The sequence below is a fragment of the Meleagris gallopavo genome, chromosome 1 (assembly GCF_000146605.3).
Source record: "Meleagris gallopavo isolate NT-WF06-2002-E0010 breed Aviagen turkey brand Nicholas breeding stock chromosome 1, Turkey_5.1, whole genome shotgun sequence".
NCBI classification, from domain to species: domain Eukaryota; kingdom Metazoa; phylum Chordata; class Aves; order Galliformes; family Phasianidae; genus Meleagris; species Meleagris gallopavo.
Genome location: NC_015011.2, coordinates 12,989,296 through 13,005,959, shown reverse-complemented (window position 1 = coordinate 13,005,959; position 16,664 = coordinate 12,989,296). Strand labels below are relative to the sequence as shown.

The following is a 16,664-nucleotide window of genomic DNA, read 5'->3' as shown; positions in this document are numbered from 1 at the left end:
TTTGGAGACATCATTTGAATCTAAGCCTCCCATATTCTTACCAGATGCTTTTACCAGTAAATTAACTCTTCTGAGATGGGTTATCTACTTCCTTAGAGACGCATCTCTGACCAGAAGGTGAATGAATGCATCATATTCAATAGACTACAGCTGCCAACCCCATGCCTGATGGCTGTGGTACCCACTCAGAAGTGGGGAAGTACAAATTGGGGCTGTATGGCAAGACAGGAAGAACAAAAATGTAACGTGGTCCTCCTGTATTCCACACAAGTTGCTCGATCATCAAAGCCACACTTTCCATTCTTACGCTTTCCATCAAATGCCATATAGTTTCTCAAAAGAATGACGTGTTGATAGATTTTATCTCAAGCAACACCAGATCTGTTCTAAGCAAAAGCGCTGCCAAGATGGACTAGGTATTTTTGTTACATTCAGCGTAAAACAATAAAATCAGAAATATTTAGAAGCACTTCCTCTATCTGACACAATAAATACCCGACAAGATTTTAAGATGGGCATCAAACTATACAGCTTTTACTTATGACTGCACATCACGTTCCTGCTGACTGAAACAACCCATGAGAACTAATCTACCTTCAACAGTGAGAAATACCTGGCATTAATCGTTAATTAGTCCAACAAACAGACCTGCTGAGCTCACAGTGCTCCAGGTGGCACTTTCACGCCTCTGAGCTAAGCTAATGCACAGGCACTGATAATTGCACGGAAGCATTTGGCATCAGTTTATCCAAGTTTTAATACATCCTCTGAAAATCTATGGACCACAGCATCAGTTGTAGAAAACCAGGGCTAGCAGAGAGAAGAGCTTCGTGGCAGTCCTGCTTGTGCCACAGGTGGGGCTGCCTGCCATTCATGAGGGCAGAGCTGCTCTTTCCTGGTGGAAGCTCCTATTCCGTAGGCAAGCTGTCCCACCGCTTCCTTAACACAGGAACGATTTTCTTAACCTTTAGCTGAGCCATTCTTACTGCAGTGTAGGCCTATAGACTTCTTTTCCATCCACCACGGACATAACAAACAGATCATTCTCTTCCTTCCTACGGCAACATTTCACGTTCCTGGAATAAAGTCAGCCACGTTCCTCTTCCATGCCCTACTCCTGCACAGCCCTACTACACAGCCCTACCCCTTTGCATCAGCCCTTAGAGCTTACACTGCTTCAATCCTTCTTTTCTACCTTCCTTTCTTTCTGCCTTCAAGTACAGCACCTAACAGCAGTGGCTGAGAGCAAAGGGATTCATTCAGGCAGGTGGCATTTCTGCTTACACGTCCTGGTATGATGGTAGCCCTTCTTGCAACAGTATGATGTACTGATTCACGTTTGCTTTGTGAGTACATTTCCTGATGTAGTCCTTATCTTACCTTACATTTTCATCAAGAACCTGTTTCCTTAGCTTGTTTATGATGAGATCATATGAAACAATATTGAAGTTCTGTAAAGATCAAACTGTATGATACCTACCATTTCTCATCCATGCTCAGGTTAAATAATAGGAGATCAGACTGTTTGGCATGACCACGTTAGCTATTATTCATAGTCTTTTATTTTCCAACTATTTACAAAGAAAGCTTCATGATTTCTTTCCATATTTATTATTCGGAAAGTGATTTATTAATTACATCTCTATATATTACATCTATAAATACTAATAACATCTATACTCTGCAGCTCCATTTCCCCCTATTTTAAAAACCAGATGTGATATTTGCCTTTTTTAGTGCAAGAGGTACCCCCCCTACATTCCCTGAAGTTTCTGGAATCAGCACGAGCCCTCCCCTCTCCGAGCAGCCCTTTATCTGCCTCTGTGTTCCCTCTCATCTTTTCATTCTTCAGCAGTTCTTCCTATCTACAGTCAAGCACTTCTTGTAGGGCCTTTTCCCATTCTCTGTATCAAACGCACTCCAAGAAAGGGCTTTTCTGGTTTTAAGACTTACCTATCATTACATTGTTTAAGCAGACTCATGATGTCATGATTATCTCCAAATGTGCTTTGCTTTGCATATTTTTGGTTTAGCTTCTATTTAATTCCCATGACCTATAACAGTGAGCCAAGCATTTATCAGGAAACCTGATTTGTTTTTTTCTTGGTTCAGACGGTGTTTGTTCTGCATCAGTCCTTCTCTAAAGTAACAACTCAAACCTGTAAAACACAGCCCAGGGAGCTGTGCTAATCCTACAGAGGTGAGGTGCCACCGCCTCCAGCGAGGTGCCTGCAGCTGCACTGCTGCTGGAGCCCTTTGGCCCCGGATCTCTGGCAGCAGCACTGCATCCTGTTGTTTGTGCTCACCCTGTTCTTGCATTCTTCCGCTTGTAGTTCTCAGGTACTGCTGGGTTCCATTTTCAGCTGTTTAAAATTAAAATAAACCTTTAAGTACACCTGAAATGAGTTGCATGCAGAAGGGCGTGCATTTTATATCAAACCACAATTTGACAAGGAAGCTGCTCAGCACAGATATTGAGGGCTTTTACTCTGTCTGTTCTTAGACAAAGTGTAAAGGAAAGATTTGCATGAGCCTTTTTCCCAGAAAAGAGCTGTTTAGAGCAAGTGCAGTGCTGACGTTTCATTATCACCTGCAAATAACTGTCACTTTTCCCATTTGCAGTTGAACACGAATTGTTCTCTTCCAGTAAATAAACCCTGTCCCTATAGCAATGGCAAAACAATCACTTTGTATTTGTGGTGACCCTTCCCAGAGCTGTGATCATCATTTCCTTGACAATGTCACCACCCCTAGCTGCAAGTTAGCGCTAACAGGGAAGTCACCACACTTGTGTTCCAACAGATGCAAAGGGTGTGACGGTGTGCTGACAGATAGCCAGGTGCACATCAGGCACACAGCCATCATGGCCTACCCCGTGAGTCCAGACATGAGGAAATGTTCCCAGTCACTCCTTCACAAGCAACTGAGAGGCACGTGGAGTTCTATCTATGTACTCTGGGAATCATAGGATGGCCTGGGTTAAAAAGAACCACAACGATCATCTAGTTTCAACCCTCCTGCTATGTGCAGGGTCGCCAACCACCAGATCAGGCTGCCCAGAGCCACATCCAGCCTGGGTACAAAACACATTCAGCATTTCATTGCCAGCAGTGACTTGCCTGGGCTCACCTCAAAACTACCCTTGAAGGTGCAGACACTGTGCACTGGGCTGGGCAGCTGAACCCCATCCAGCCTGGTCCTCAGGGCTCACTCTCCTCCCTGAGGGTTCCCGTTCTCCTCTGCCCAGAGCTGCAGCCATCTGCAGCACAGATAGGCCCTGCCACTCACTAACAGCAGCGATGGAGGGGGGCCCTCATCCACACCCTTGCGTTGGCCCAAGGGATGTGACTGGGCACAAACCAGTTCCAGCTTCCCATCGTGGCTGCATGGCCAAGGCTGACCATCTCCCCCCAGGACTGCTGCTTTTTCCCTAACTTTCAGAAGGTAAAAAAAATATCTTCCAGTCAAGGCACTTTTCAGGATACCTGGTTCAGAGAAAAACCCTGGTTGGCATGACTGCTGTACTGATACACAGGTTGCTATGTTGCACACATAGTCAAAAGAACAAGAGCTCAAGAAATCATTGAGAGGAAGTTGTATTTATGTCTTAGAAATAAGACCTGCATAGAATCACAGAATGGTTTGGGTTGGAAAGGACCCCAAAGCCCACCAGCCCCAACCCCTACCGCGGGCTGGTTGCCCCCCAAGCTCAGGCTGCCCAGGGCCCCATCCAACCCAGTACCTCCAGGCATGGGGCACCCACAGCTTCTCTGGGCAGCGCCTCACCACCCTCTGAGTAATTTTTTCCCAGCATTTAACTTAAATTTCTCCTCTTTTCTTTTAAAACCACTTCCCTGAAAGAACCCTTCTGTGGCACAAGCTCTCACATTCACTGCCACTAGGACAGGACAATGCCATCTTTGACAGTGTAGGGAAACGTTCTCAGTGTTGGACCAGCACAGACTGACACAGGCCTGTGCTGCCAGAGCACCTCAGGCACTCCCAACAAGCCTGCAGTCCTGCTTCTGAGCTCGGGCAGTGCAGCATGGCCACGAGCTGTGCACCTGAGCACCGACTGCTGAGGCACAGCACACCAGGCACACCAAGACCTTCCCTCCCTCATCACTGCAATAACGGGGCTTTTTGCTTTTGGTCAGAAAAGTAATCCTTGCATATTTTTGTTTGCCAGTATTCCCAGTGCAAGGACAGGATTAAAGAGATGGAGGAAATCTTTGTTGACCCCACGAATGAGAGCAGAAAGCGAGACCTGGGAGGGAAGGACCCGTCTCCACCTGAACTGCAGAAGAAGATTGAACAGGTAGTGTCAGGTCTCACTGCACAGCTCCTAAGACTGCGGGTTGAGTTCTTTTAGAAAAAGCAAATGGTGTGCAAAATAATAAACCATTAATGCATGTGAACCAAAGGCAGGCCTATCATCCTCTCATTATAAAACCTGCACACGTGACATAGGGTTAAACCAGCATTCTCCACAGTAATTGGCTTTTTCTGCTTTGTCCCCGTTCCAAACACAGCCCCTAAGAGATCGGTACCCAAAGGCACCCAGGCCAGCTGAGGGGCTGCACTCCTGGTGGTGCTCTCCCCCTGGGGCTGCATAGGAAAACATTAAGTCCAATACAAAAGCCAATTTCAGGGCACCTCCTGTATTGCATAAAGTCAGAAAGGAAAAGGGACAGAAGGAGCAGCCATGATATTTTTAGTTATTGTCTATCTTACTTACAGGGAAAAAAACCCACCTGCTCTATTCTGTGCTTCAGGTGGGTCTGAAAATCCCAGTGCACTATCCCCTCTGCTCTGCAGGTATTCAGGTACCTGCAAGCACAGTGCAGTTCTCATCCATATCCTCCTACTGAAGGGCTGATGGCAGTGACTCAGCATGAACACTTCCTGGGGCCCCTTGCACTGCTCCAACCTTTTGCTTTACTTCCCTGTGTCCCTTGGCAGGGGAGGGATCTCAACAGGGCTGGGTGGGCACAGGGTCACAGCCCACCTGTACCAACCTCACCAACTCCAGAAAACTGGATTTTGTGAATGTGTAACATAGATTTAATGCTCCCAATCAATCTCTCCTTATGCTTTAAAGTCCTTTCAGTTGCACAGTACTTTCTTTGTATTTGGAGCTCACATTTAACAGCAAGGTGTAAAGGGAAGATTAGTGCAAGCAAGAGCTGAAACTTTTAATGCTGTAACTCAAAAAACCAGAAATTTTAAAAAAAAGAAAAAAAACACTAGAAAAAAAAAATCATGGTTTTCACTAGAATCATGGCAAAGCAGTAGTAATGCTGATGTAATTTGGGAAAACTGCTGGTGAAAAATATTGCTGCTTGATTACACTAATTCTGAAGGTGTCTCCAAGCAGTCACAGGAACACCTTCCATTGCACTTTCCCCCAGCATTTACCTGTGCCGTGCACATTCCTCCCACTGCAGCTGGAGGTGGAGCTGGTACAGAAGGAGGAGAAGCTGCTGGAGACAGACATAATCTACGAACACGTTGCCCAGCTCACGGACAAGATCCGTGCCACAGCAGAGAACGGGAAGCAGGGCACTCTGCTGCTAGCAACAAAGGTAAGGAGGGCACACTCTGCTCACTGGCCCATAGGAAACAAAATTCTATCTGGGCAGCAGGTGAGATGACTTGCTTGCAAATTACTAAACTAGCAGCTGGAATTAGTGACAGGCAAGTTATACGTTAGTTTTAAGAAATGATAGACATTTGGTAATAACAGTAATAAAGGCACAGCAAGTGCATTAGGAATGGACTGAGTGGACTTTCTTTTTGAAAGAAAATTGCAGCATCAATTGATTTTTCACCAAAATGTCACTGAGTTATTTCTCAGGTCAAGTGCTTCCAGAAACGAGATCCAAAGCAGGAAGGGAAGCTATGCAGTTGGCATATACTTTCATCGAGCAAGGCATTAAACAAAAACTGCAAAAAATGGAAGGAGGCCTGATCCTTAAGTAAATTACTTGAGACTGCTTAGAAAGTGTATAATAACAGAAAGGAAATCGAGAAAGCAAAAGAAAGGACAGAGACAGGAAGTCATTGACATTGGCCATAGCAAAAGAAACACAGTAGCAGCCAAAAAAAGAAGAAATCTTCCCACCTCCACCTCCTTAATGAAAAAGTTCCAAATAGCTCCAAACCCAGTGAGAGAGAAAGAAAAAAGAAAAAAAAGAAAAAAAAAAGATGATGTAATTAACATACAACAAGGCCAGGGCTGACATTCTTTTCTTTGTTATTATCTCTGGCACTCAGGCTTAAAATCAGAACACATCTCTAGAGGAAACCTTTCATTTTCTACAGAAAGAAATAACATGGCTGCCATTTGCCTTTGTGAAACTACAGCCATTGGCTAATAAATTACTGTACAGATGGCAGTGTGCCAGAAGTTACATGCTCTGGCTCTACCAATTCCCTATTAGTTACTTTAAAAACAGCATTTCGGTTCTTTTATGCTTTTTTTAATTTTAATTTTTAACTTTTCTGCAGTCAGAATCACAGATTCCCACTCTGTCCCCTTTCTGTCCATCCCCCTGCTAAGAGTAACTCAACACCTCACAAAACACCCATGTCATGTTGTCACTATCTTGCGAGGACTGGACTTAACACACTTGTTAATAATGCAGTAATTGTGCACAGGGTCAATGAGAATCCAGTCTTAATACCTTCCTTTGAGGCAAATGGAAATCTTGTTCGTCATCTGTGAAGAGCAGGATAGCATTAAGAAGTTGATATTTTCTAACCTTACGTTGGAGTAATGTGGCTTTTTATACTTATACATATGATTGCATGGTTCCAAGTATACACAGGAAATAGCCAGTGTTTCGTTATTTTCAAGAATAATTTTTGAAACACAGTTGATTTCATCGACCTTACTTACACTGAGCACCGCATCCAGTAAGTGTCTACAGATGTAGGTGTTACTAAATATCCAAAACATACTTGGTTTCTGATTCCAGATAAATGAACTACAGAAGAAAATAAAAGACAGGACCCAGAAGATGATGGCTCTTGTCGCAGAGTTATCCATGAAGCAAGCACTTGCCATTAAACTCCAGCAGGAAATGAGAGACAGAGAAGAGTTTTTGATGATTGTTTCATCAAGGATAGATCAAGGCCTTCCTCCTCCTAAAGAGACAGAGATTGAATGGTTGAAGGTTTTACGCAATGAGAAGATGCACAAAGAAGCAGCAGAGGCCAGAGCTAGAGTAAGTTTTTGCTCTGTGTTACTTTGGCTCCTCCTTTTTTCCTGCTCTAGCTTGTCCTTCTGAAAGAGCAGCACTAACTCACTGCACAGCTGCTCACTGACAACCGTGGGCTCCAGGAGCTGGTGGGGATGATGGGACAGACAGAGGCAACTACAAAACCAGTTCACTGTGGATTTCTGGAGTTACAAATTGCAGTATGGCACACTGCTCAGATAGAACAGGTCATCAAACCTTAAGTAGAGGATATGTTACGCTCAGATTAATAATCAAAGGTAGATCTTGCTTTATGTGACAGTGTTTTGAGCTAACTGATAAGATAGCCAAATACAACTGAGATGTGTATAATTGAGGGAACACCTGCAGGTAGGAACTGGCTTTGCTATATGATCCCTCCTCCAAAGAAATCTGAAATGAACACAAAGCTGGGAGATGAACACACAGTGCCTACATTTTTAAAGAGCCTGAAGGCATGAAGAACTGTTGCAGGTAACCTGGCTTAGAATAAGAAACTTCTGTCACTGATTCATTTCATATTATGTTTCCTTCCAGTACAGTGACAGTATTCAAGAACAGATGCTGTCAGCATAAATGCAAACTTGGCTTTGAAGCATCTTAAGTATTATCTTGTTCCTGAGATGGTCTGTGCACACTTATTGCAATTACTATAAATTCATCTAATTTCTTTCTCAACAACAGCATTACGGCCCAGACTACACAGTATTTAAAAGGACAAACTCATACCTATGTGATCAATAAATCATGCTTTCCTTTCAATGAACATTTAAATACCCATCTGTGTTTTCTTGTTTCTTGATTTGCTAAGAATTAGACTCATTTTATTTCCTCATTGGGCATCCTCTATTTTGGCTCAAAAGAGTACTGATTGCAGTCTTAAAACACATAGGCACGATGCGCTCACAACGCACTTCTTTTACAGCAGGCTGCAGAAGAGGAACGAGCTGCAGTGCCTGGCCATGTCCTCACAACAGCTGAACCACGGCCAACTGCTTACGTCCCAGATGATGCATACAGCCTGCCAGTGCCACGGCCCTATGGCGCTTTGGCTCCTTTCAAGCCAAGCGAACCTGGTTCAAATATGAGACATTTCAGAAAACCAATTATAAAGCCAATTGAAATCTGAGAAGACAACACAAGGTGGAAGAGAAGCCCATACCAGTTGCTGAGGATCACAAGTCAATAGCATTTAGACTACATGAAATGCCCATTAGAGCATAGCCAACTTCCACACAGCAAACAAAGTAGTACTTAATGCCAGAAGCACAGCTAAATACTCAGTGATACAAGTTCCTTCCTTCTGACTAGGTGGAGTCTGGTATGCCAAATGCACTGCAGTATTTTAAAATGAGTAATTATCATACTATGCTTTTGTTTTTTCGGGTAAAGTTTTATTGCATCTATTTTATAGTACATTTCATTAAAAAGAATAGGGTAGAAGATCTCTGGTTATCAATAGCACATGAATGAAGTCTCCACATATTACACAAATGCACCACCCCAGCTTTCCACAGTCCAAGACTGAAAAAAATTATTCAACTGACAAAAATTTATGTCACTGTTCAAAATATGAAAAAGTGCACACCAAAAACCAAACCCACTTCAATTATTCATAAATAATAGTTGAAAATGAGGAGAAAACAACCTCCAGCAGTTCTTCCTGAAGCTGAGTTTTGAACCGTAATTCTAAAAGTTGGAAGGAAAGAATTCAGTAAAACTCATTTCATGCTGCTGTGAAGGTACATTTCCAAAGAATTTTCTTCTTGTCCCACATTGCATTCAATATATTATAAGCATCTTAAAAAAAACAAACATAACATAAAATCCCTCTCCCATATAATTTAAGGAGACTACATTTTGTGCTAATTACATAGCTGAATATATTAGAATCCCACTCCAAAGGCAGAAGTACGTAAGACAATACATGACCACCACAAGGAGTGAGTATCATTATTGATGCATTATATACAAAGACTGATGCCTCATTTGTTATTCTTACCTATTTTACATCATCACATCAAGAAATGCCTTTATTAATCTAAATGAGTAAATAGTGGCCAATTTTTATTACTGTACAGCTGGACTACCCTTTCCAGCATTGTCCGTCTCATTAAAACTGTTGAGAGTAATATCATCTTTCACAGCATGTTTTGATACCCACTAGTTCCACTGATTTGACCACTTCAGACCTGAAACCCCAGATATGTTGGAAACCTAGGTCTGCGTCAGATGCATTTCTCTACAATTTACCTAGAGGTCAGTAATTTCAGCCTTAGTGCACTGGACAATTGCTACTTTGAGAAGCTGATGTCAGTAATGGTGGCTACTCAAAACTGCAGATTAATTAGCAAACAACACGACATTTAAGTTTAAAAAAAAAATACAGAGTTGGCTGCACACTTGTATATGAATGATTTTGAGTACCACAATTTACATGCAGTTGAAGAAAGCCATTTCAGGAATATCTGAGGCCCAAGAGCATCATCGTGTGTTTCAGTGCTGCGTCCTCCACAAACCTGACATTAATATGATCTTGTTTTTCATACGAATGCACACCTAGAAAAACATCATTAGAAAATCAGTATTTGCAAATCTAAGTGTTGTTGTACACTGAGTCCTGTGGTGTACTAAACATCCTGACCCACAATATCAAAAGATAAGGCATTAGATGGAACTATGTTTTCATCTAAATAAAATACCTACAGCTTTCAGTGCAGTTGTCTGATGCTCACAATGGCATACACTTTCCTGTTAGTAGGATATCAGTAAATCATGCCCCATGTGGAAGAAAGCTAGACTATCTCTGGAGGCTACTAGGAATTTCCATACTAATTCTACATTGGAGAGTCAAAAAAGATTTAAGCATGGCAGCTGTTTGTGCTAGTACATTCTTATATGCATCAGTATAGTTTAACTTTTTCCTCCTCCAAATAGGCTGATATCCATACATGAGAATACTGTATTAGCACTCAGGTCCCTATCACACCTTTACTTCATTTAATAGTAAAAGTATAGCAAACTACACTAAGCAGTGTAATGCTTCCTTAGGGCATTTTGCTTTTTCAGTGGAATTCAAAACCTTTGGATGCATCTGTTTCACTGCATGAAGCAAATACTGTGACTAATTTGAATTTCATTTCATAAAAAGGAACAGCTTTGAAATGCACCCCCTATCGGAGCATTCTTCTCTGAAGTGAAAGATCTGACTTGATCTACCTCTACTTACTGGACAAAAGGCAATGCTTTAGCTATATACTGTATAAGTAATGTACAAGCCCTTCTCTCCATTTAAACACAGAATAACAACTACCACCACTCTGTATCCCAGTTTGGCAACTGCATTCAACACAGAGAGGATTCTGAATGAGAAGATATGCAGTGAGGAAGCACTCTGATGATTCCTGTCAACAACTAAACCTACATGTTCAGACATCACTAGAGTTTTATAGCAGTGTGAGCATTAAAGGGTAGCAATTACCAATCTTCCAAAGTACAGAATTAAAGTTACCTTGATTCTCTATCTCTGCCAGCACATTAGTCAGGTAGTTAAGAGGCAAAAATTCTACAGGGACTGGGTGTCTCTCAGGGACAGGCCTGCTACACTGTAAGTGAAAACAGTTCAGATTAATTTGCATGGTACCAAGTTTCAGTGTTATCTTCAGTGCATTATGGCAGACAGCAAGGTCAGGAATCTCAACAATGTCTTACCTGCCTATTCCCCAGCTTCTCAAGCAAAAGTTTCACATACTTCCGTGCAAGGAAATTAGCATTTGTTGGATGATCCCAGAAATGACGGGCCTTTAGACCAAGAGCCTAGTAAGTAAAATCCCCAAAAAAATCAGTAACAAAACAGAGAACAGTGGAAATATAGTGGGGAAAAAGTACGAGGGGAGAAAAAAAAATGAAATCTAGGCTTTAACACAGACTACTTTGCTAGTAACTAAGAGATTATCATAAACCCCCAAAACATGGGGAATGATCAAATCCTTGCTACTCAGCGCCCACTGAGCTACTCACTAATTTCAATCAGTCAATCAGTATTAAATCTGTCCCACTTTGCATGTGTACTGAAATATCAACTGAGGCTTAAAATGACTATTTATTTTTTACTGTGACTGTGGCTTAGAATCATTCTTCTCACAACGAATAGCAATAATGCCCCATTTGTCAGTGCTGTGTTCAGAGCAGGTTCAGTGGCAGAAAGCTTACAAAAACAGAATGCCAACAAGGAGAGACACTGGGAACAGAATTTACATCCCATTATTTAGGGCACTGTCTGGAAAATGGCAAAATTGATTCACATTCCTGAAGGCAAGAAATTCAAACTGAACTGTTCCAAAGCTTTCAATCCTAATCAGTAAGAAAGCAAATACGAACACATCGTGAAATTAGCTTTTCCTGCTGTTCTCCCAGTCTACATTCTTTTTCCTCTCACTTCCAATTACAATGAAATACAGACTATTGAAAGAGTTCATTTAGGAAACGCTGAAGGGTTTTCAGTGTTGCTGAAATACTTGCTTCTGAAGTCATCTAGTGAATGCAACCTGAACTCAAAATAGTCCAAGTCACCCCAAAGTGTCCTTTTAAGCAAACAAACTATTCTTTGCATTTTTTCCCAAAGCTGTAAATAGACACAATAAGGCACTGAGCCTACTGTGTGTAACTAGCAGTACATTTCCCCTAAAGCACAAGTCAGAGCACTTGGAATGGTGTTCCCCACCCACCAGGCTTGGGCTGACAGCTCAGAGTCCCCACGATGACCTCAGCTCACCAACCCCTGCCCAAAACAAGACACAGAGGACAAAGAACGCTTTGTAAAGCTCTCCTTCCCTACCCCTTCTCAAAACTGCTGCCAAATAAAGAAGCCCTTGTTAGGGGAAAACTCTAGCAGCACTTCTGGCCATTTGAACTACACATAACAGTCCATAATGAACAACAATAAGCAATTTATGGCCAGAAAAGCATGTTCTACAGCAAGGCACTCCCAAAGGGGGATCCCTGGTTTTCTTCCACTCGCAGATGTTGTGCTTCCTCTGTAGTATTGAAAAGGGAAAAGAAAGAGGCAATCTCCCATTGTTGTAACTTTCAAAGGAGCATCAACAGCATGTGCCCAAACACCTTACCAATGGGTGAAGCCAAGATCTTGTAATTCAATCACCACAGATATCTGATTTGATCAGAATTTATACCTTCTACTGTACCAGCTTCTGAAAGCATTTGATAAAATGAACAAACAATGCCCAAGAAGGTTTCAAATGAGAAAGACATTTGTGAGTACTAAAACTACAAACAAAAACATCCAGAAACTCTCTCTAAACCCTCATTACTATTTTATGTGTGAGTACTCAGAACAGCATCATTCTTGTCTGTTTGACTGCAGCAAGGAACTGGACACATTGAAAACACTATGGACAAACCTAAAATTTAAGTTACCAAGGTACTCTACAGATTATGAACAGCAGATGGAGAAGCTTTGGAGGTTCAGGCTGTTTCTGTGTCCTCTGTGAGTCACAGCTAAGTCTTCTGTTGACTGGATCTTATGCACAGAGAGGAATTTCATACCCACTTCCAAATTCCAAGAACTAATAACCAAAATCACCTCAGGAAGCCTTGTCACAATACTGAATTTCAGCTTTTCATTCTTCTCATTGTCATCCAGATCTGCAAAAGAAAGGAGAAAAAAACTCAAACTCTTTAGTAGCAAACACATAACTTTCAAATTCCGCTGAAGACATACCAAAAAATACTATTTCTGTGATGAAAATTTTAATTTTACATAAGGGTTAGTAGGAATGTTACTTTTACAGTTTATAAGAATATTCTCCTGTGCTCTTGCATACAGCTTCACTATTTTAAGTAATGATTTGTACAATAATTCAGATTATATTTATCAAAATCAGGCATAGATTTATATAAGCATTGTGCCCATTGTGATTCTAACTGCACCTACAACTGCTACTTTGTACCACTCTCCATTCTGTTCCAAAGCTTCATGCCCCAGTTATTCCTACTGTATGCTAGTTTGCTCCTAAGCCTCATTTGTGGAAACAAGCTGCTTACCTCCTGCTGAGAGGAAAGTCACAAACAGCTGCTCCTGATGATACAGAACTGGTTTTAACCCCTGCCTTTAGTTAACATATTAACACATTTAGAATAATCATGTTTAGAGTACATAGAGTACATCCCCCAATATTTCTTTGTTTACCACAGTAAGGGTCAATCATAGAGTACAAACCTTAATTTTCTCCTTTCAGCCAAGCAACACCAACAGCTACGCTCCTCACTGTAACAGCGCTCACAAAGAAGAAGAGCTGAGTCTCCTGATCAGTATACACTGGCTGTATCTGAATGGCTGAAAGGACATCACACCCAGCAAGCTGGCTGTTAAGCAAATGAAACATAAGAAACTCACAGTACCTTTCAGCAATTTCCTGACACAGGTTTCAGTCAAATGTAGAACCCCATTATCAATATAGTGCAGGAGAGTATGAAGGGGAAGACATCGAACACCAAGCCCCAGGTGCAGAGTGTGAAAACCTAAGAAGGAAGGACAAATTTGTTTGGGAAAAAGAAATATCTTTCAAAGTTTGTAGCATTGACCGGCATTACCGTAGCTAAAGCCAATGCTCTCCTCAATTTCTATGCATTTCAAGTTGGTAAGGAAATGAATTTATCTTTAAGTCTTGTCAAGCACAGCCCTGTCAAAAAGATGAAAGCTAAGGACTTGAAAACAATCATTAAACTTCTCCAAGCTTATCATTGGCTTACATCCAAGTTGTGTCATTAATTTATCTCTCTCTTTCTTCCCAATTTATCAAAGCTGAGGCCTCGCCACACTCAGTATGTGGCTGCTACCAGTACATTCCCACAGGCCATGTTAAGACTTCAGTTTTTCACTGAGCATCAGCCAGAAACCACAAGACACCATCATATAGCAGCATTTGCCCCTCACACACTGTAAGTTCGAGACACAGCTTCATACCAAAACCAGATTGAAACCAAATCCGAAAATACTAACTAGAAAGAGATTAAAAGAGAATCAGAAAGCAGAAACAGACTGGAAGCTACTTTTTTCTAATAAAATTCAGAACACTCTTCTGTTTCTGTCATTCTGTAGTTACAGGCAGGCCAGGTCTTGGTCCTACAGCTTAACAGCTGGACAGCAAGCTCAATGTTTCTCTAAGAGCATTCTTAAAAGGATTAGAATCCAGTCCAAATCTAAAGCTTGGCTGTACATTCCCTGTCTGTATTGGCAAATTCAGCTACAGAAAACCTAAGCACTCAATGTTATAAAGCCTTGTCCTAACAAAAATAATCAAGTGCTTTGAAAAGAGTGTAAGCAATTACAGATCATCTCCTTCAGAAAGACCAGGGGCAATTCGTTCAGGATAAAACTGAAAAATGTTAGCAGAGCAACAGCATGAGAAAAAACACCCTGGTTTTGCTCCAGGACAGGATTTTCCCTTGTAGCTCTTGACATTGGAATCTAGCTGTCTTATAAAATCTAAGGGAAAGTCATCTACATCTTAGTTCTGAGCTATGGCTGTGCCCACATTCTCCACTGGAAACCGAAAACCTCTGATTTGTTGTCTCTATTCTATCAAGTATTCAGCTATGTTTCACTTCACTTGCACACATTTATGGAGGACCTTTCCCTCCACAAATGTCTTGAAGAGATTTAAATACTGCCAGAGCTAACCTGACACACATGCTACAACTTGCATTCTCCTGGGAGGAATTGATACGCATTACAACAACAAAACATAGCACTTACCAGGAGGTAAAGGCATACACATGCCATTTGCAGCTTCCAGAATTCGACTCATGATGTGAAACACTCTGAACTCTGCTTCACTTCCTCTCTCATCACTATTTAACAAAACAGGAACATACTAGGAATTGAAATGCTCACATGCCAGAGTATTGTGGTCAAACAGCATGTGCAGCAAACGTGCATTTTCATTTAATCACTATGGAATGCTATCTGTCTTACTTCAGCATCTATCACCCAACAGCACTAGATGTTCTTCTAAATGTTCACACAAAATCTCTGTGATGCCCTCTCCTCCATCCCCCACTACTGCATACCTGCAAGGCTCTCAGTAATACCTGGCATCAACAGGTGAAATATTCTGGGTGCTGCTGTGAGTAACCTAGCTTTCACAGCTGTTCAACACCCACTGCCCAGCTGGAGAGCACTGTGAACCTGGCAGCTTTGAAATCTAGTCATAAAACTGCCTGTATGATTAATATCCTTGTTGGCTTCAATAGGGCCAGCAGGACCATCAGCAAGACTAAATTACAGTCATACTGACATTCACAGCACTGACTGTTCAAGGCCAAAATTATTATGACCACATTTTGAAAAGTTAAAAAAAAGACTTGCTTACAAGCAGAAGATGCAGGAATGAAGCTGATATATCTTCCAAACTTCTTTCATTATTCGATGTACCAGATTCAGCTAAAACAAAAAAAAGATCAAACATTTCTAGGAGCCTGTATATAGCAGGTCCTCAGCTTTCATTTATTTCACTTACTAGTTTAGATTGTGAACTTATCATAGGACTCCTCCCACTAAAACTTCAGCATTTATATTTTTATTTTTCTATGGGGCTTAAAATGATGAACTGTTACATTTGAACTGTAGCTGGATTGCTCCATTCCTGAAGTTTACAGTAAGTGCTCTCAGTTCATCCAAGCGTTATGCAAGATACACAGCATCCTCACACATTCTGCTTCTCAGGAATCAACTGATCTCACGCTCTTGCATCAAATTCTTAAGGAACAATTTGCCATGGAAGTGAAAATCACATGTCCAACTGACTGAGCAATTGGCAAGGAAACTTGCCTATGGCTCAAGACAGCATTGGATGCTGCTGAAACTGGTAGAATATTCAGTCTGCTGAAAAAAAGTCTACAGGGTGAATCATAGATCTAGCCCAGGCAAGGAGGAAACATGAGACAAGCAAATGCTTATCTGGCTCTACTGAGTTCTTTTCTTGTTGACAGTGAATTAAAACAATCTCTTGGCCCACATTGTTGATCCTTGTGCTCCCAGGCTGGCTTCCAGAGCAATGTCAGCATGCAAAAGCTACAAACTTGGATTTTCTAGCATTCTGCAGCTGAAAGAGAGAAGCCACGCATGAAAGAGTTGAAATAACTCCCTCCAGCCCGCCCCTTATGGCTGTCATATGTAATGACTTCCACATCTCACTAACACAACTGAGACACTTCCTCTACACCTTTTATCTCTGGGCCTCAAAGTGCTTTTAATCAACCCCAGGAAACTCTCAGGAAACAAGGCTGATCCCTGTTTTGCAGACAGGTGTCACAAGAAGTAACAAACCTTCTCCCTTCAAGATGGCCAGAATCCAGGAATGCTTTTTCCCATTCTTTTTTCTCCTTCTACAGAGTTTTTTT

At 41.6% G+C, this 16,664-nt stretch overlaps 2 protein-coding genes across 3 annotated transcripts; one reads left to right on the top strand and one right to left on the bottom strand.

Moving 5' to 3' along the window:
* Positions 1–4,153: 4,153 nt before the first annotated feature.
* Positions 4,154–9,625, top strand: LOC104915123 (coiled-coil domain-containing protein 146-like). 2 transcript variants are annotated; one of them, XM_019610374.2, is made up of 4 exons: positions 4,154–4,318; positions 5,448–5,585; positions 6,981–7,229; positions 8,170–9,625. In XM_019610374.2, exons 1-4 carry the CDS (start codon positions 4,220–4,222, stop codon positions 8,368–8,370), a joined length of 687 nt encoding a protein of 228 aa, XP_019465919.1. In that variant the 5' UTR covers positions 4,154–4,219; the 3' UTR covers positions 8,371–9,625. The 2 variants fall into 2 exon arrangements, with proteins under 2 accessions (XP_019465919.1, XP_010724297.1); XM_010725995.3 differs by having other exon boundaries at positions 4,157–4,318; positions 8,167–9,625.
* On the bottom strand, positions 8,614–15,781 carry LOC104915062 (gamma-secretase-activating protein-like). Its single transcript, XM_010725758.3, has 7 exons — positions 15,635–15,781; positions 15,019–15,113; positions 13,662–13,781; positions 12,844–12,905; positions 10,953–11,057; positions 10,753–10,846; positions 8,614–9,800 (listed from the first exon to the last, which is right to left on the bottom strand). The coding sequence occupies exons 1-7, from the start codon at positions 15,682–15,684 to the stop codon at positions 9,700–9,702; spliced, it is 627 nt and encodes a 208-aa protein (XP_010724060.1). The 5' UTR covers positions 15,685–15,781; the 3' UTR covers positions 8,614–9,699.
* Between the last annotated feature and the right edge of the window lie 883 nt (positions 15,782–16,664).

Coding starts and splice junctions, on each gene's coding strand:
- LOC104915062 (XM_010725758.3), bottom strand. CDS start 15,684: ATGAAAGAAGTTTGGAAGATATATCAGCTTCATTCCTGCATCTTCTGC. Junction 10,847..10,952: donor AGAAGCTGGGGAATAGGCAG/GTAAGACATTGT, acceptor TTTCACTTACAG/TGTAGCAGGCCTGTCCCTGA. Junction 9,801..10,752: donor GGCAGAGATAGAGAATCAAG/GTAACTTTAATT, acceptor ATGTTTTTCTAG/GTGTGCATTCGTATGAAAAA.
- LOC104915123 (XM_010725995.3), top strand. CDS start 4,220: ATGGAGGAAATCTTTGTTGACCCCACGAATGAGAGCAGAAAGCGAGAC. Junction 5,586..6,980: donor CTCTGCTGCTAGCAACAAAG/GTAAGGAGGGCA, acceptor TTCTGATTCCAG/ATAAATGAACTACAGAAGAA. Junction 7,230..8,166: donor CAGCAGAGGCCAGAGCTAGA/GTAAGTTTTTGC, acceptor CTTCTTTTACAG/CAGGCTGCAGAAGAGGAACG.